The sequence below is a fragment of the Branchiostoma belcheri genome, unplaced genomic scaffold, assembly GCF_001625305.1.
Source record: "Branchiostoma belcheri isolate BF01 breed outbred unplaced genomic scaffold, Haploidv18h27 scaffold203, whole genome shotgun sequence".
NCBI lineage: Eukaryota > Metazoa > Chordata > Leptocardii > Amphioxiformes > Branchiostomatidae > Branchiostoma > Branchiostoma belcheri.
Window position 1 is genome coordinate 101,588 of NW_017803525.1, and position 20,093 is coordinate 121,680.

At 41.3% G+C, this 20,093-nt stretch overlaps 3 protein-coding genes across 3 annotated transcripts in view; 2 read left to right on the forward strand and 1 right to left on the reverse strand.

Annotated features, from left to right (window-relative positions):
- Window positions 1-609: 609 nt before the first annotated feature.
- On the reverse strand, window positions 610-5,569 carry LOC109469457 (sulfotransferase 1A1-like). The gene is made up of 6 exons (XM_019767974.1): window positions 5,384-5,569; window positions 4,122-4,369; window positions 3,427-3,553; window positions 2,834-2,928; window positions 1,633-1,828; window positions 610-1,470 (listed from the first exon to the last, which is right to left on the reverse strand). The coding sequence occupies exons 1-6, from the start codon at window positions 5,520-5,522 to the stop codon at window positions 1,361-1,363; spliced, it is 915 nt and encodes a 304-aa protein (XP_019623533.1). The 5' UTR covers window positions 5,523-5,569; the 3' UTR covers window positions 610-1,360.
- An 8,995-nt stretch (window positions 5,570-14,564) lies between these two features.
- Window positions 14,565-17,537, forward strand: LOC109469442 (properdin-like). The gene is made up of 4 exons (XM_019767961.1): window positions 14,565-14,648; window positions 15,932-16,076; window positions 16,978-17,172; window positions 17,518-17,537. Exons 1-4 carry the CDS (start codon window positions 14,565-14,567, stop codon window positions 17,535-17,537), a joined length of 444 nt encoding a protein of 147 aa, XP_019623520.1.
- Window positions 17,538-17,787: 250 nt separating this feature from the next.
- The window catches only part of LOC109469443 (chitotriosidase-1-like), a 12,591-nt gene continuing 10,285 nt past the window's right edge, over window positions 17,788-20,093 (forward strand). The window contains exons 1-2 of the mRNA XM_019767962.1: window positions 17,788-17,953; window positions 18,162-18,335. The gene's annotated coding sequence lies outside the window, so the exon portion shown is untranslated. The remainder of the gene's footprint in view (window positions 17,954-18,161; window positions 18,336-20,093) is intronic.

A 20,093-nucleotide genomic window follows, 5' to 3' on the forward strand; every position in this document is an offset into this window, starting at 1 on the left:
TTCCGACCCATGTTCCATGCAAACGCACATACCTTTGGTAATAGTTTATCTAAAAGAAAACCAGCGCAACATGAGATATAATATTGACAGATGAAGATCACAACGATTAAAGCTGCACAGCTGTGTATTTCACTTTAGTGTAGCGCCTTGCACCCAAGCATAATGGTTCACGAAACTTACGGCAGTTTTTTTTTTGCCATTTTGCCGGTGGGGTGCCCTAATTCCGACCTAGTGTTTAACACAGTTCGATCTGAGAAGAGAGTTTAGAAATTATGATACACAAATTATGACTAAAACAATCTAAAACTGTTTTTCTGCCCCAAACAAGTCCTCTTTTTACGTGACTTGCTCCAAAGCGGCTGTTTCAAAAGCAAAACCTGCATTTTTGACACGCTCGTCAACCCCCGAACAAGCGTCGAATTTAAACAGATTTTTCACTTGTCTGTTGTCAGTGTGTACGAATTAAAACAAAATTTGTGAGATTGCCGATATCAACACAAAAACTTTGTAATTCTTGTGGTTATTTTTAGTCACGTGCTCCCATGCATAACGCCGCAAAAGAATTTTTCAAACTAGTACGGAATTAGGGGTAGGTCTGAATTAATTAGGGCACCCCCCGTTACATGTACATAGTCAAAGTAAAGTAGTTTTCTAAAACTGCCTTAGTTGCCATACGTTGTAACACATACAGTCGTTGAGTATGATCAAGATTTTAAACCTCCTTGGTATAATTATGTTGAGCTTTAATCATGCAGCTTCACGCACAGAAAACACACATTATTTATGACGAATGTATGTTCCAGTGTGTACATACACGTGTATGGATCCGATGAAGGTCCACCTTGCGACCACATTGTTAACTGCACCGGCAGTGAAAATATATATACATTATTGTGAATTAAAACAAAGTGTAACTTTCATACTGCCTTGCCAGTTTTTCCGCATAAAGATTATCAATTTATTTTTAGTTCTTTTCAGTAAGAACAGAAGTATACGCACTTACCGAAAATGGACATATTATGTCATCAAGGGAATACGATGTACATGTATATGGAAAACTATGTAAATTTGTTCATACTTGTTTCAAAAGAGAGGAGATCTTGTAGATATAGACGCAGCACAGTAATGTAGCACTTGTTCCCCCTACCCCTATGTCAGTCAGTTATCTAACATTTGGCTAATGTAGGGCGTGAATACGTAATAAAGGTCATTGTCATCAAAATCGAACAACAGCCTACAACGAACGTGACCACACCATAACTGACACTACTCAAACACTGATCACGCCCCACCATGTTAGATCTGGCGTTATTAGAACAGAACGTATGTTCCATTTCGGGTCACTGGCGATTAATAGACACTACTCATACTCGAAGGTCAGATCTGTTCCCGCCATTTTCTCCTTGTGGATCGCCTCCAGAATCTTGTTCTCCTCCGCGCTGAACCAGTTCTTCCAGTCACCAACCTCTCCTGAGATTAAAAAAAATAGATGTCATGGCTCGTCAGCAATCTCTCTCTCTCTCTCACTCTCGCTAGGATCGGCGCTTTTCCCTTGGTTATACACTGCGCGTACCAATTGGAACAACTAGCTTTTAGCAACAATATAAGGGCATTGAATGCAGTTTTAGGTACCTTTACGTACGAACTCAAGCTCACTTCCCTCTGCCTTGCCGAAAATCTTCTGCAGCTTTGGGTTACGGGAATAGTTTGTAGCCGGGTTCTCCTTCATAGCGGAGAAGGTACAGTTCGCCACCACTTGGTCTATGCGCTGGTCTGACAGAGTCTTGCCCAGGAAGTTTGCGATCTTCACCACGTGGCCTCGCAGGTCCTACGTACATTGTATACATATACGATGAAAAAAAAGATGAAAAACATGACATTGACTAATCTGAAATCCCCATTTTATACTTGTCATAACCAGGGGTGCCAGAGTATACAGTGCAATTTTACGGAATACAGTACAATCGTATTAGAATACAGTGCAATTTTACTAATGAGGTTGAATCACGTGACTTGGACCCTGCTTTCCTTGAGTTTCAAGATGGCGGACGCCGCTGACTCACATATTTCTGTGTTTTTCGAGCGAATTCGAAATAATCCCTGTGTAGTAACATGCCCTGTGTGTAGTATGTAGTGATTTGACTAAAAGTCTATCTACGAGGACGGTTCAAAGTTGCTCGAAAAACACAGAAAGATGTGAGTACACTCCGTCAGCGGCGTCCCTGGTAAGCCGGGCCCAGGTTACGTCATTCAATATCATTAGTAAAATTGCACTGTATTCCGTAAAGTTGCACTCTATACTAATACGATTGCACTGTATTCCATAATATTGCACTCTACTAGTAAAATTGCACTGTGTTCCGTAAAATTGCACTGTATTCCGTAAAATTGCACTCTATACTAGTAAAATTGCCCTGTATACTCTGGCACCCCTGATAACATAACCGTGACCTTACTAGTGGTGATTGAGATCCCATAAATCACGTGATGCTTTAATCACATGCAACGCACGCAACCTATCAACGTCGACCCATAAATAAAAAAAACCTGATCGCAAGTGACCCTAAATGGAACATGCGTTCTGTTCGGTTGAATGTGATCTGGGTTTGAAAATGGATTTTACTTAAGCAGCTGGATATGACTTTGGAAAGGGGCAGATTTTGCCGAAATCTACGACATTTATATAAAAGTTTGCGTCATATTAAAGTTTGCGTCACAATGAAGAGGAGCAAGGGGCCAGTTCTGGCCTAAGCATTTAGGCAGGCAGGTAGGCATATTAAAGTCATATTTGCCGAGAGATCACGTCATAATTGATATTCAACTCAAAGCCTACCCGCTTAAGGTCTTCAAACTTGATGAAGAGCAGGTTGCCGTCATCCTTGTGTCGCCAGTACTCCGGAATGACGTCCCACCAGAAACCGTAAAATGCTGTTGATACAAGCAATATAAACAAAACACGACCTTGATGATGTAAATTAACTTATAATTTACAAATTAGATATCCAGTCAGTCTTGACTTAAGCTACCTCAATGTTGAAAATCATAAGAATTCGATTCACCCCTCTCACATGACATATCTATTTTATATATTTACATTACATATTTTATATGACAACATTTTTGATTTTGATTTTATTGAAATTGCAACAATGCAATACACGCGGAACAGAGGCAGCTGTTGCTGGTGTTGTGTCCCGCACATAGAAGCGAATACTGGACAGACAATGCTCATTTTCACTTGAGTCTAGTGGTGAAAGCCGTGTTAAGTGCTTTTCCCAAGGGCACAAGGTTGGTGGCATGTCAGGACTCGAACCCGGGACCTCTTGATTCCGTATGACAAAATACTTCAGATAAATGCAACAAAAAGTGATATTTATCATCGTCTGTTAGTGCCTGAGATTTTGAGACATGCAGCAGGATACTGACCTAGGTCCGGAGTAATAAAGTCCTGGAAGTTTTCCTCCCAGGTTCCGCAGGTCATATGCTGCATCATCCTTCTCATGTTGTGCCACGAGACGACCACATCTTTGACGTTCCGAGCACAGTAGATGATCTAGTAAAACAAAGAAAGAAATGTAGACATTTTCCACCCAAGCTTACATTCCCAACAAAATGCGTTAATGTTTACTTTCAAATGGTGTAAGCCAATAAACTACACTGCTCTGTTTATTTTTACTCATCAATATTTATATATAATTTATACAAACCACCCCTCCAGCTCTGCCCTGCTACATAATGTAACCCAAAACCACAGGGAGTCTGCTACAGCACCAGTAACTATAGTGACAGACGTTTGGTCCAGGTCATAGACCTTATATATTTGGAGACGTGCTAGCAAAATTCTCTATACACAACCACTTGTTTTACAAGAGTCGACATTTCATGTTAAAAAAGAGGTTTTAAATAAGAACATTGCTGTTTTTATTCTATTATTTACCAACCTTGTTGTCGAATAAAAGTTGTGTCATTCTCAGATTCAATTTCAAAAGTGACTGGACAGATGCCCACACTCCCCTGACATGTTATGTCTACTTGGGTGATTACTCTTTCCAGCAGCTTTCTATGCCTGGTAGAGGCTATTTATTCACATCAACAGTGTAAAAAGTGTAAAGCAGCTGCACCTTTCCTTTCCCGTCCCTGACTTGCTGGGGTAACAGGTGGTAGGGCAGGTGCGTACTCATGAGTCGCGGGGAGGGGGCGCTCTTCAGTAGTATCGGCCGAGGCACTCCTTCACCGACACCCAACCTTCCTCCTGACGCTTGCAGAGACTCGAGCCAGGGCGTGCGCACTTGCAGAAGGACTTTACTAGCTTCACTGATGTCACCCTCAGCACACACCAGAGAAACGATCTGCTGTGTCCATGTTGTTCCTGAAAAAGAGGAGTAAGATGATATTGAGGATTTTGAGTGCTTGATGTAATAGCGTTAGTAACAGCTGTCCCTCCTTGATGTTTTGCCTTGAAGTTTTTCCGTGATGGCACATGTAACTTTATATAGTACCAGGCTTTTGAATTATTTTAATATAAATAATACGTTGTAAATCAACCATACTCAGATGTTTTGTTATTGTAATATTTTATTTTAATCGACATTTTAATACTTTGTAATATTTTATGATATTCGTCATATTGAGTTGTGTCCTTTGTAAGTGAAACGTACTTTCATGTACTATGTAAGTAAAACGTGTTTCGGCCTGATGGCTGCAATGTTTTACCTAATAAACCAGGCATTCATTCATTCATTCGTTCATTCATTCATCTCTACAATTTTATACTATGGTTTGATCTCCAGATCTTACGAATGTATAACTGTCTATATGATGATACCAATAATGTTTATGTTTCATTTTAGCTGGTGTGTTACGCCGAAAGGCGGTTATACAGGCTATACAGATACGGATACATTTTAGACCAAGTTTTGAGTAAGATTGTATTGTATTGAATCAGCAATTCAGCTTTCGTGCTGCGTGATTTCTGTTTTAATAGACCGTTCATCATCATCTGTATCCGCACGCACGTCGGCGTAACACACCCGCTTCGCAGGCAGGCGGCTCTGTGGTAGCTGGCTGTGGAAGCGGCAGGAAAGAATTGAAATAGGCAAACTAGACAGATACTTGGACCTGGCTATTAAAGAGAAAAGTTTGGGAGCGGCAAACTGTTCTCTCATAGCGCGGGTTAACTCCCAGCATATCATCTGTCTAGTTGTCCAAGTTTTACTCTTTCCAGAATTCCAACAGTTTCCCAAAGCCTGGTAGTAAGAGTATATGCTGCATCGACATCATCATCATCATCATCATACAGGCTTACATAGCTTGCAGTCTGCCTAAGGTAGAAGATGGAAAAGATGAAAGAACGTTAAAAGAAAAGAAGACAAAATCTTCTCACCTGATTTAATGTAACAGGAGATGAAAACGTCGTCGTCTCTTACTTCAAATGAGTCCACCAGTTCCAAGGCCTTTAGGTTGACCGCATTGTCGAACCGCACTCCCTTGAAGTAAAAGGACGAAGGGCGATCTTGACTCATTGTGTTGTCGCGTTCACTGTGCGGCACTGCGTGGAAGAAGAGATGTGGACCCAGAGAAAACAACTCTGCAACAGACATGTGCCAGCTTACAAATGTGGCATACTATGCGGCAGAGACTGTCGCACTAAAGCCTTAATTAGTCACAATCCGCCGTTCGTGCTTTTTGTCCGTACATTTTTTGGGAGGCTACGTCTGCTACGTTTTTTCTGAAAACGTGGGGAAGGAGTGGCGTCGACACACGTCACTCGCACGGTTGCGCAGGGTGTAAGAGTGTGGTCTGCACGCGCGCCAAGTCTGGCCGTGAGCGATTGCGTGCATCTTACGTTGTGCAAGTGGTGAGTGAGTTGTACGTGCTTACAACGTACGATCTCTGTGCGATTGCAACTTTACCGTAAGGAGCTCGAGGCCGTACGCACACGTGCTTCTTCCGCACGGCACGTACGGTGCACGCGCGTCGGACGCACTCGCACGTACGGGTGGGCAATCCGCAGACCGCACGTAGAAAAAGTTTTACATGCACCTCAAGTTCTACGGCGTGTCTGCGTGCTCCAAAATCCGTAGGATTCCGTACGGAGGCGGTACTCACCACGCACGGATGCCCTACGTTTGCCCACGTTTTGCACGTAGACAGCACGCAGAAGCACGTACGGCGGGTTGTGACCGAGGCTCATTCCATACACCGCTGCCACCTATGTGGAGTCCATTTACATAACCCTGTCTAGACCCTATCTACCCTATCTAGACCGGGCTTTTTTGGCTTCGTGTGACGGGGGGGGGGGGGGCTCATTCTCGCGAACGGTATATCGTATGACCAACAAATTTTTAGAGGATGGTGTGCTAGTAAAAATAAATGGCGTTAACGCAATATGACGTCAAGATAGCGTCATTAATCTGATTTTATTGGCCAAAACGGTCTAAGTAGGTTATGCCCTAAAACAGCAATGGTATACAGCATAACTTTAACGACAAGTGTTCATGATAGAGTATTAAACTGGGGTGTGCCCCCTTAAGTGCAACCAGCTGGTGATTCAAGCAGGTTATGGGAGTTGGATGTGGAGAGACTGACAATACGCAAGCACCCCCTAAGCTCCAAACAGATCATACGGTGGCAAGGCAGTGTACATTAGCCATCGAATCGTCGGTAGCAGATCTGCTCAATGGATACTGCCTTGCCACCGTATGATCTGCTTGGAGAAACAAAGCAGGACATGTTTAAACACTTGATGTCATGCAAGAACGAATGTACAGTAGACAAACTATGTGTTTCCAAATGTTTCAAAAAGAGAGAAGAAAGGGCAAGTAACAGTAGATGATAGGTAGTATATAGTATTTTTGTATTGTATAGATTCTTAGAACTTTGCATTAGAATATAGCGCACCAGTATGAAATGCTCATATTTTTGCATACTGCATACCCTCTTGTGCATTTAGCCCATCTGGGCAAGAACATGCAATAAAGATTCATATCATTAAGAACAGGCTGTCCAAGACTTCAGTCATAAGTTTGATAGGGTCATTGGTGTGGTAAGATCTTTAAACCTATCTAGACCGGGCTTTTTTTGTCACTGAATGCCATCCAGTAAATTTCTAGCGGCGACCGATTTATGAATAATTTATCAAGGCCCACGGACCCGGTTCTTTTACTTGTAGAGTAGCCAATTATCACTGATCCGGTGGCACAAGATGTGCGAAAACACGCACTTCACACCCATTGTTCGTCGATATAAAGCGCTTATACATTACAAAGAGAATTTTCGTAGGACTGCCATTACTTTAGTTTGCAGCTTGTGTTGAGAACGGGGATCTTCATAAGTCTGCTGGCTGTTTGTAGAAGAACGGCACAATGAAACAGTTTTCAATACCATGACGACTTAGCAGTTAACACGCAATGAAGCCTACTTTTTTACGCAGATTATAGCACTACGTAATGTTACAAAAACTAACAGTAGATGTTTTAAGGAATTAACACAAATGACAATGATAGATAATGTAACGCTATCATTGAAGAGTAACAGTAATGTACTATGTAGTCGTGTTTGTGGTTGCTTCGGCAGCCTTTCCGCTGACGCAAACACACAGTACACAGTAGTTAAACAAACACACAGTAGTTTGAGGTTCCACAATTCGGCTTCGCTAAGATCTGTTCCTTCCCGTGGTGATCGCTACAGTCCCGTTTCGATTCGTTCATCAAAGTATATTTTACTAAGGTATGATTTTACAAAACTAAGGTATGATTTTACAAACTGATTGTGGAAGTACTAGTACTTAGTACTGAAGTAAACAAGAAACAATCACGCGCTCTGGTTGAGTTCATGGCATTTACATGAAACAAGGTGCTAATAGCCGCTAGTCGGTGACGCGTCAGCAGCCCTCTGATTGGTGCCCGCTAGAAATCTACTGGATGTCATATAGTGCACACGCGGGGAGGGGGGGGGGCATTTGACCCCCCCCTCAGAACTCGCGAACGGTATGACCACCTATTTTTAGAGGATGGTCTACTAGTAAAAAAAAATATAACAATTTATCAAATCTACAATTTTTATGCCAAAACCGTCTAGATAGGTTATTCCCTGAAAACTGGTATACAACATACCTTTACCAAAAGTGTTTATGACAGAATATTAGTGTGTACTAAGTCTTATGTTGCCCATAGCAACACCTGTGATGTCATAAAATGACGTCATGCATATTTAAGCTATCCGCCATTTTGATCATCAGTCTTGAATTTTGAAAAATAGATTTTTTTCAGGATAAAGCCTAAATTGCATTGTTTACAGACTAAAGACGTTCATATGAACCTTTTTTGTAACAAGAAATGGAACTGTTGATGAAATTTTCAGGAAAATAACCTGTATATACCTGTTCTAATAATATGGTCCGCCATCTTGGATTTTGGCTAATGACGTCATCAAATTAGCATAAATTATGGCTATTTTAATGATAAAATTTACATAGAATTATATGGAATGTTATTAATATTGGAAACCATGTGTAACTTGACATAAAAGCCATAAAATTCTATTGTTGAAACTAAAATTACTAAAATTAGACTGCAATTATCTTTTTAGAAAGGACTAATCATATGTTGTTGCATTTTCCGCTCTCAGATAAGTGTGAAAAACATGGCTCTTTCTACAATTTAAGGAAAACTTTGCGACGGTAGGAAAAGACAGAAACGCAACATTTCCTGTAGCTTTACGACGCCTATACTGATACTGTAGAGGGGGAAATGTATCCCGGTCGGCGGAAAGCGTGTTTGACAGTTTGTAGAAGGAGGAAAGAAACTGTAATACTGTGGTTTTGGAAAGCCAGATATAAACATATAGAAAGGGCTAGGCATGGTGTGTTATATTTGGCCGATCTCAAATTAGTGTGGAAAACATGGCGATTGCTTCAATTTAGGGAAAACTTTGCGACTATAAGAAAAGACAATTTCAACATTTCCTGTAGCTTTACGACGCCTATACTCCCGTAAATAATTTCATCAGGTTGGAAGATACTTAGGGTATAGAATTTTCTTCTTACACAACCAGTAAGGTTCTCACCTGCTTACGTTTCGATGTCTATCAGACACCTTCCTCAGAGCTTCTGATTGGAGTTCTGCAACTCGCCGCTATTCAAGTACGTGGCGCTTTTGCGGCGAGAAACGTAAGCAGGTGAGAATCCTTACTGGTTGTGTAAGAAGAAAATTCTATACTCTAAGTATCTGTATAGAGGGAAATGTCTTCCGGTCGGCGGAAATCTTGTTTATAGAACGAGGAAAGGAACCGTAAGTTTTTGGAAAGCCAGACATAAACATATAGAAATGACTAGGCATAATAATGTCAGGTCTTGCGACGATTCAGCAAGAAATTAGGGAAGATATTTAATATTTTAGGACAAACCAAAGATGAAAAAGCATATAAAATGCTTGTGTTTAGTCGCGCGAGGTTGGTAAGGACTAAGTCATGATAATAAAAAAAGATCGTATGGCTTTTGAGATGCCTCTAGTTAACTCATTACCGCAATGCTTTCTTTACATTATATTTAAGTCCATGTAAAGCTTACGGAAAGAAACACGTTATATTAACGTGACATTTACTCATGTGGAAAGGTTACGGAAAGGCCATGTTTCCCATTCAGTTGTCTTTTCGATGTCGTAAAGGCTTCTAAAATATTTCGCCGCCTTTGATATCTCTTAATGCAGTTCGTAAAGTTGGCTCAAATGTGTTTTCGTGCTGTGTTACTCGGCGAGCAAAATCATCGGTTTCAGAAAGTCTGTGGTCGCCCCCCCCCCCCGTCTTTCTCGAGGGCCTGATGCGGATGACCTCCGTAATACCCCGTGGAAAGAAGGCTAGCTGCGTGTCCTAATTTTTTTTACTCTGTCCAATTAAAAAGGAGACCGAAGGCCCAGGCGATTCTACATGTATGTATTGTGAAACTTCCAAAGTTTTGAACCCGGGTCATGTCTTTTTATATACCTAGAAAATTCATGTAAGTATAATTTCTTGTGTTGGAAATTACAGTTTAAACCTACTTCATAATTACCTTTTTTGTACTATCATGAAAGTTCATCTGTGTTGGTAGTAATCATAGTAAAACGTTAAACTTTATTCCAACACACTATTTACAGGGATCAAATTTTCAGCGACTACTGCAGCTGTCGCCTTCATCAGGATAATTAATGACCAGAATACTAACAGAAAGTTAGAATACTGGACACTGAACAGGACTACTTGCTAAGAGGCATTAAGGAGGCTATATATATCAGAGCACTTCAGCCTTCACTTAATAGAGATGGTGGACGATATAAACTCCCTGGCACTTTTGATCAATTGCTTACGTCACGTATCAGTAAAGTCTCGTGTGAATAAGGTCACGTGTTTGTAAACCGTAACTCTCGCGAGATCACGTTGTGAAGTGATTGGTCATTAATTATCCTGATGAAGGCGACAGTAGTCGCTGAAAATTTGATCCCTGTAAATTGTGTGTTGGAATAAAGTTTAACGTTTTACTACCTTTTTTGTACGTTTATGCCCTTACAAGCTAATGAAGCACAGGTCATGGGCAAACAGGGAAAAAGAATATATGAACAACTTACTTAAACTATGAATACTAAATGTGAACTACTATTAACAGGTTCAACTTCTTCTCGCTTCTTGAGGCAGTTGTAGATGTATGAACATATGGAGCTAATGATACATGGTTTGTCAAGTTTCATATGGAATACGAATTTTTCTGTTTTATCTAATAGTCTAAAGCTGGTGAACATATCTGTTTATAGTATAAAGGTATATAGTATTTTAGTTTATAGTATATTTAAGTATAAAGGGAATTCTTACTGCTAACACAGATGAACTTTCAAGATAGGGAGGGAGAGGCCAATGCACTCTGTGAACGCTAAAGAGCTTTCACAGGCAGTGGAGCAAGCTTTGGGTGAATTCCACAACACTGTGAAGAGGTTGGTACTTACACAAAAGGGGAGATTTCTTTTACATCGTCACAGGAACCGCATTTCGACCCAGCCGATATGGGAACGTCTTCAACAATTGTGCGTTAAATCCGTACCTCTTTTCTAGTAAAGACACTTGATATGAACACACACCGGCTTTAGCGCGGGTATTAGGCGAAGTCACGCAACTGGGGCTTTGCCACAAATCTCTGCGGTTTCACTGAAGGAAACTTAAACTAAAAATGGTTTTCTTTACCCGAAGACTTTCAAATAAGAAGTAATCACGATATCCAAACGGGATGTAGCGTTCAGGCAATCTGTTATTGTGGTTGCATTTTCGCATTCACGCATTCATTTACATTCAGAGGAGAAAATTAACTATACTACTATACATGTACATAGTAAAAACATATAAATATATATATATATATATATATATATATATATATATATATATATATATATATATATATATATATATATATATATATATATATATATATATATATATATATATATATATATATATATATATATATATATATATATATATATATATATATATATATATATATATATATATATATATATATATATATATATATATATATATAGAAAGAGAAAGAGAGAGAGAGAGAGAGAATGCAAAATTAGGTAAATATATTAGACTGTTTTGTTGTTACGAAAAAGGACAGAATCGCATGATTAGTCCTACTCCATTGTAACATTATATCAAAGATATTACATGTACCTTTTATCCTATATTAGGTCATATTCTCTACTTCTTTTGAGTACTTTGTTCAATAGTTGTTGCCATACATTGTATCGTGTAAAATTGTCGTGCAATAAAGTTCTTATATAAAAGCTGACTAGACAGTAGTTGTATAACTCCTATTCCTTTACCTTGCTTTCTTTGACAGTGTACAAGCAAGTAGCCTTCAGGGACAATTTTGCGAATAAATTATCATTATTAATCCCTTTTTTGACCAAATCCTTACACTCGTTTGAGGGCCTAGTGGAAGTTAACCTTCAGATTCGTCAAACGTAGTCAGGAAACACATGTAAACAGCAGTATATACTCACCAGTACAGGGACAAATCCTACCATCGTAACAGGAGTTATCGCTAATCGTAGGGACTTACCGGTTAGGCGATAGATCTCCGTCTGGCTTCCGTCATCCTTAGTGTCACCATAATGACTGTATTTATATATAATCACTATTGACACACCTGGTGAATGGGGAAGCTCAGTGATTGGTACCTTATTGCGTAGAATTCGTCCTCGAGGTTAGAGTTGTACAAAGACTGTCTCTATATATAAGTATCCCTGCTGTCCTTTCTTAGCCTCCATAGCATGCCAAAAACTGGGGGATTTGGGGGTCTTCATGGTCTTTGGGAGCTTTTATGTGCTATTTTCTGATTGCATATACATGTAGACAACATAACCGGCCTGGTTGAATTACCCCCGTTTTTGAGGACTGGGCCAATCAGATCACCAAACCCCCAGTTCTATAAGCCTGCTACGGAGGCTAGCCCTTTCTGACCTATGAGTATTAGATCCATTTTAGCCAGATCCGCATTCTAAACAAAGTCGGTACATCAGGTCTAACAGGTCTCTCAGTTTACATATATATAGAGAGAGACGCAGTAGAAAGAGATCACAGACAGACTCCGTCACGTCTTGACCGGAGCAAACCAGGCAGCCATACGGGACGCCGTTACCTTTCCGCCGTAAGGCTGTGCGAGGCTTTGCGGCAACTCGCCGAAGCTTATTTAATTGTGACATACACTCGTTCGAGATCGGGACTACGAGGAGGACACTACAGGTACGACAAACTTCTAAACACTCGTAAAAGACAACATTTTCTGCTCATACTCTTACTCTGTACGACAAATCCGTACTTACACGACACAATTTTGCACTTGAACGTTCTGCACCGTTTATGCAAAATTTTATACTTCTGTAGTCGTCAAAAACTTGTAATGGTGACCACGCTGCACAAAGACCACCTGGTCATTGTGACAACTGTTTTGTGGTCCCTTGTATTATTCTGCCAACCATTTACAATCCACATGTCCAAAGCGGACACCTATCTACGATGACCATTTCTTAAAGTCCCTTGAGTGGTCACTTTCGACAGGATTGAATGGTGTATGTTGACTAATGTGGTTGTGCATAAAGGTACTTGGGTGTAGCCTGGTATCCAGTCTGATCGTAATTGGTGGTATTGGGGTGTTCAGGCAGGTTTTGTCTTCGGGGGCACTAATAGCTTCCCCCGCCCAGTGCAACAGACCGTCCCGGTAGGAGTGTTACGATAATAAGAGACAGTATGCTTGGGGATTTGGTTCCCCCCCCCCCAACACATCGTGAAATACACACCAGGAAACCGATGTGAGGTGGGCGGGACAGAGCTCTTGCGGCCCCGACCACGATCAGACTGGATACCAGGTGTTCACGATAATAAATTTGGGAATTAAATGTCACCGTGCAAAACGTGATCTTATGACAAAGAAATATTCAAGCTTCAAACGAGACCTTCGGTCGACTCTATTCTGCCATGATTAGTTTGTGTAATTGGGATGATTATTAGGTCAGGGTTACTACACAGGATAGGTCGTTGGCCCCTTCGCTTTAGTCTCTACCACACTAGCACTGCAGATTCAAAAACAGTAAAAATTTGGCAAAATAGGGAGAAGAATTGGCCAGGGGAGCTTGGCTTGGAGTTAATTTGATTGCAGCGGAAGGGAAAATCAACCTTCCCGCGGACTGACTCTCCCCACCTTGCCCTCCTGGCCACAGATTATTCTTGCCGAATTCTATGATAAGGCCTGGTGTGTTGTTTGTGTGTCACTATGTACGCCCTAAGGCACACTTAGCTACGCCAGAATGATAAACTACCTTTTAAACGTACCGATAGATAGATGCCTGAAGCTATCGCTATAAAAAGAAACATTCGTGGCTAAAAGTACTTGTTACATCAACACTAGTACACGAACCAAAGTGTTTAGTATTTCACAAAAAGTAGCAAATTTACGTAATCTGTTGATGAGATTTAAAATTAATTAGCTTCAAACAGAAAATATGAGTTAGATAATAAGATGAATAGTTAAGATATGACAAGTCGTGTATCTTTTTCGTAAAGCCCAAACATACACATATGATATGTAGAAAATGGATTTTCTACATATAGCGTCAACAAGCTGACAAAACTCTGGCCACTGCAGGAATGGCGGGCTCAAAATGTCGAAAATTGTCTCACCGTCATTTTTTTTTTCATATTCCAACATCTAATCACAAGACGTGGTGACGGCACACTCAATTTTTTTTCAACTTCTATTTTTATTTAGGCCGCCACCAACACAGGGGACAATACAAAACTCATTTTCACCTAAGCGAAGTGAGGAAAGTCGTGAAAAGTGTCTTTCCCAAGGGCACAAGATCAGTGGCATGTCAGGACTTAAACCCGGGACCTCTTAATTACGAGTCAAGCACTCTGCCGCTACGTCACGCGACCCCACTCGACCCACACGACCCCACTACACCACACGCCACTACGAAATTCTTGATAAAACTGATGACTCTCTGTTTCCAGGTGCAGATACAGCCTGAGAGATGAGTCCTGTGCTTGTGATGTCCGTCCTTCTGGGTGTACTGACTATAGGCGAGGCTCGCATCAACAGAGATCTGCAGGACCAGGTCGGTAGCTAGACGTCACAATTGCGTTGCGACGTAGATTGTAGTCCGTGGTTAATGTCTTTTTAAAGACATTAACCACGGACTACAATTTCCCTTGAAAATGTTGATCCAATTTAGAGATGTTTGGGCTAGAAGGAACAGGTAGAGTCTAAACTTTCCTGCTGGTAGCGCTTGGATGCGATTAATTTGCATACTCGGGACAACTTAAATCAAGCCGTTATCAAACACTCAAGTATCGGGCCGTAAGCCGTTTCCTGCGGCAGTCAGAAGCCAGCGAGGGTAGATAGTCAGGGAATCCTGTACAGCTGTCAGGTCGTGATTGTTCTTAAGGTCGTCGAGGGTACATGGAACCCGAACCTTTTGCTGTATTGTTGATAGCACTCGCCCCGATTGCGACTAGCTTGAACCTCGTAGCGGGCATAAAATATGCACAGTACGTTTTTGAATCACGGTTGTAACACAGGGCCTCTTCTTCCAAGAGGTCGGCTGGATGAATAAAAATAGCCCTGTAGCTGTAGCTTATCTGGTTAAAAGATTTTAAATGTTGGTAAAAAAAAGCCAACGTATATAAACATGTGACAATGTTCCACCGATTTACAACACTCCTTTCTCCTGGCCAAACTTATAAACTGACAGAGTAATTGTTCCAATTATAAGAATGTGCCTACGGCGTGCGCAGGTGGTAGCAGATAAAGGAATTAGCGAACAGCCAATGAAAAACGACATCTACAAACATGGGCACACCTGTTGCTGCCCGCATGCCCATATTTGGGCCTGCCTGCCCCATGCCCTCTCCACATTCCATTCCTATTACGTCACGCACCGACACTAGCTATATGTACAGTTTATTGGCTCCAAAACAGTCCAAAAGTCCCAAATTATACAATTTCAAAGGGGTGCATGCAGAACGTTATAATTGATTGTTGTCGATAGCTATATAAAGCACACCCATATCAAATTTCAGAACGTTTGATTATAATACAAGGTCCCCAGGACCCCCATAATGTACAGATTTTGTCGAAAAATGACCGAAAAACGTAAATAAAACAATTTTGATAGCCTGTATCGAAAAAACGAAGAAAAAAAAACGCCTGGGGGTATTTGTCCACTCTACCTTCATGCCAAATTTCGTGTTATTTTGCTTAAAAGTGAAGAAATTGAATCCATTTAACGAAATGGCAGGAGAAGGAGAGGAAGAAGGAGAAGAAAAAACATGAGGAAAAACAGTATGACTTCAACACATAGTGGTAAAGCCATAATTAGGGTTTGTACTGTCTGTCCAGGTAATAGGAGACCTGCAACAGGCCGCCTGTCCGTACTGCCAGCTGTGCGTGACCAGACAGACGTGTAAGAGCGCCCTCGGGCGGCCGGTGTGTAACGTGCTCTGTGGGATCTGCAAGCACGCCGACTGCCAGGCGCATCCGCCCAGTGAGTGTTCACACACATCAGGGGTGCCAGAGTATACAGTGCAATTTTACGGAATACAGTACAGTCGTATTAGTACACAGTACAATTTTACGGAATACATTGTAATCGTATTAGTATAAAGTGCATTTTTACTAGTAAAATTGTACTGTATACTAGTAAAATTGCACTGTATACTAATACGATTGCACTGTATTCCGTAAAATTGCACTATACTAATACGATTGTGCTGTATTCCGTAGATTGCACTGTAAACTTGTAAAATTGCACTGTATACTAGTAAAATTGCACTGTATTCCGTAAAATTGCATTGTATTCCGTATAATTGCAGTGTATTCCATAAAATTGCACTGCACATGCTTGGTTGAAGCTCACCCCTGTGGTCACACATATCCGAATATGATTGGTGGTAGGTCTGGAGCAAGGTCGGCTGTTATTGGCTGGTGTTCAGGGAAGTCGGCTACTGTTCGTCTGCGCCAGCCAAAAGTTTCAAAATGGTTAAAACATGCGGGTGTGGACGGGAGGTTCGGCCATGGTTGGCCACTGGTGTTCGGGAGTCATGATCGAGTGTTCGAGTCGATGTCGGGATTCAAGTGAATCTCAAAATTAGTTCAAATTTGATTCAAGTAGAAAGGCAGACTTGGCCTAAGTCTGGCCAGCCTGCTCCCAAACACCAGCCCACTGAACCATTTACAAAATATTACAAACAATTGTAAATAATTGTAAAAACGGTAGAATGCTAGCGCTGTTATATCAGGAATATTTGAAATGTTTGACACAACCTGGGAAGTATTTAGAATGTTGAATGTTCAAAATGTTTCTAAACGGTGAAATTTCCTAGAGAATTACAAATAATTGAAGGCATTTCTAAATAAAGACAATAACAACCCTCTTTATCTTGAAGCGGAGGAGCCGTTATCCCCGGTGGACGGCCAGTGGGGCACGTGGAGCAGCTGGGGCAGCTGTAGCGCCACCTGCGGGGCCGGTACACACACCCGCCGTCGCACCTGCACCGACCCTGCGCCCGAGAACGGCGGCGTGAGCTGCTCTGGGAACGAGCTGGAGACTCAGGCGTGTCAAACCGGCGTGACCTGTCCGGGTAGGGTCATCACATTCATTCATTCATTCATTCATACATTCATTCATTCATTCATTCATGCATTCATTCATTCATTCATTCATTCATTCATTCATTCATTCATTCATTCATTCATTCATTCATTCATCTATTTCTTTATTTGTTCATTGGTTCAATTGAAGCTAGCCCACGTGCGCATTGCCGCTCATTTGCATTTTTTTACATTTTGTTCATCTGTTCCTTAATTTATTAATCTTTTTTGATTAATCACCTGTTTATCATTTCATAAAATAGGTGATAAACTCAATTCTCGAGTACACTAAAAACGACTGTGGAAGAGTATTAATTGTTATGGCTTTTTTTTAGAAACCCTCAAAAGAATATGAAGAATATCTGTTGCAGTTTGTCGCTCAGTTTTAATTCAGAGAAAGTCATGGAAATCACTTGTTTTTTTGTAAAACTTCAAATGATGATTGATACAGTCAAACCTCTACAAGTGAGGACTTGGCCATTACCAACTCTATCCCAAGTAACACAATGCTTATAACGAAGATTCCTGTCTACTGTGTTATCGTACGTTCTTTCTGTATCCATTGTGTGCATCTGCTGCTTACAGGTGATTCTTCAGATCCAAAATGGCGGACAGACGGGCGCTGCGGTCAGCAGTACCCCGCCTCAGGAGCGACCCCTGGCGAGTGTGACCCGAACAGCAACGCTCCCTGCTGCTCCGAATATGGGTATTGCGGTGCAAGCAGCGAGCACTGCGCCTGCGCAAGCTGCGCAGACTACAGGCTTCCTTCAGGTAAGATTATAAAGACCAATTTCTCCCCCCCCCCACCCCCCCAAAAAAGATAATAGAACTTGTAATTTGTTTTCCTCCTGTGCCTCCTGTAGATACACTCTAACGTACATCTTAGGTAACCTTGTTTCTTTCGTTTTGTGAATGAAACGAGGCCTGTCGGTATAGGAAAGCAATTTCAAACCGTTTCAACGTGCCTGTTGCTGTCTAGTTGACGGTGGTTGGTCGGCCTGGGGCGCCTGGTCGTCCTGTCAGGGTCTTTGCGGCACGGGCAGGGAGTGGCGCAGTCGGACCTGCAGTAATCCCGCGCCACAGAACGGGGGCGCTGCTTGTCAGGGTGATGCGTCTGAGGACAGGGAGTGCGATACCGGGACGGTATGTCCAGGTGTGTATTGCAATCACATAAGTTGTGCGCATATTTAATAAATTATCGAAATGAGCCACGCTGGTTCACGCAAGATAAGGGCTGTCACGTGCCATTTTTCACGAGATCAAGATGGCCGACTGCATGGCAACTTTTGCTTCCCTTCATGTTGGAAGTGGTTACTATTAAAGTGGTTTTCTTGAAAGGAACCCTGTGAATCATATCAATGTAGAAACAAGATCCTTCTCTAATACAGACACCAGACATACATGGTCTTTGGGGGTTTCCCCTTGAGTAACACCCACTCATGAACAGGGGGTGCTGCCGGGAGGTCATTTCACCACATGGTCAAATCAGGGTAATTTACCAGCCATTTTCATTATTAATGCCAGTTTTGCCACTAATAATCTTACACACATCTTAAACCACGCCTATTTCACTACTTATTTTTCATAGTCATCATTTGGTCAGGATCCCAGATTTTCTGTGAGGGCCATTCTAAGTTCAGTATATTGGAGCATGTGGTCCAGGCCTGGAGCCACTTACATGCTACTTTGATAGTTGTTTGCCTAGTATTTCTGTACCCCAAAGAATCCATTATTTTTGAACTGCTTTTTTAAACTTAGATTTACTTTGAAATCATTAATTTCTCACAACAAAGACTAGTACTGCATTACTATCACTTTTGTTTTATTTTGTTCCCACAAGGATAGTTCCAAATGTATGGTAAATATGGCATATGTACCTATTTTTGAGTCTCCACTGCAAAAAACACAGGATCCTGACCATTATCAACTGGCATCCATGTCGTAAACAAAGCCTCAAACTGCTTATTCTTCAAAGGTTTGAGACTGGGAAAACTTCATTTCACCCGAAAGACTACAACAAAGTCTTTGTATCTTCCCTCAACTCCCAAGGGTGGAGAGGGGGGGCGATTTTTGGCTGTACGCTGTATATTTTGTGGATTTTCAGCCAATTTTCCCTCTGAACTGTCAGAAGGCATCATGGCTGCCCAGTTGAGCTGGGAATAGAACCCTCACGTGATGCAAAAGGGCCACAATGATTGGTTAAAGTAGGTAGGGCCGTCTACAATAACTGCAATACACTCAAGCCACCAGTAGGTGTCTCTGGTGTACTCATTAGCATATGGCCCAGATGTGGGACAGAACTAAAGTGATGCAGGGAAACTGGTGTAATTTTGCCGGGGGCGTTAGGCCATGTTGATTTGATTATATGGATGACATCCTCTGGGAACCCCAATACTGATGCGCGCGTGCGAATAAAAAAAGTTTTGCAAAAAAAAAAGTTGCTTTCACTATGAAATCTACGTGGTCATGAAGGTTGAACAAATGGCACAGAATATGTTATGGCGAAAAATCTACTCTTTGAATTCATGTCTACATTTTTGTCTTTTTTCCTTTGATTTTGGCATTCTACGACATTGGTATCGTTTCTAAATGTTTTCCTTGCAACTTATGGTATATTTTTGCTCATTTAGCAACTGTTCTGCACGATTTACAGTATGGTTGAAAACTTTTTTTTTTGGAAACGGCCGAAAATTCATGCGCGCGCGGATGTCATCCATATAATCAAATCAACATGGCCTAAGTTATAACTGTACAGCAATCATGGACAAGATCTGAGGGTCCAACTACGGAAGGATCCGGCTTAAAATAAGACTTTATAAGTCCCAAAAATAAATTTCAATTGTCCCGAAGTGAGGATGAACTGTCCCAACCTGTTTTTTTTTGCAAGTATTGTATGATTTCAGGTTGAAGT

Excerpts from the sequence above, each read along its gene's own strand:
- LOC109469457 (XM_019767974.1), bottom strand. The coding sequence starts at position 5,522 with ATGAGTCAAGATCGCCCTTCGTCCTTTTACTTCAAGGGAGTGCGGTTC. Across the intron at positions 3,554-4,121 it reads TCAGGGACGGGAAAGGAAAG|ATCATCTACTGTGCTCGGAA; the intron begins GTGCAGCTGCTT and ends TTGTTTTACTAG. Across the intron at positions 1,471-1,632 it reads GCTTGAGTTCGTACGTAAAG|GAGAGGTTGGTGACTGGAAG; the intron begins GTACCTAAAACT and ends TTTTAATCTCAG.
- LOC109469442 (XM_019767961.1), top strand. The coding sequence starts at position 14,565 with ATGAGTCCTGTGCTTGTGATGTCCGTCCTTCTGGGTGTACTGACTATA. Across the intron at positions 16,077-16,977 it reads CTGCCAGGCGCATCCGCCCA|CGGAGGAGCCGTTATCCCCG; the intron begins GTGAGTGTTCAC and ends TTTATCTTGAAG. Across the intron at positions 17,173-17,517 it reads AACCGGCGTGACCTGTCCGG|AAACCCTCAAAAGAATATGA; the intron begins GTAGGGTCATCA and ends GCTTTTTTTTAG.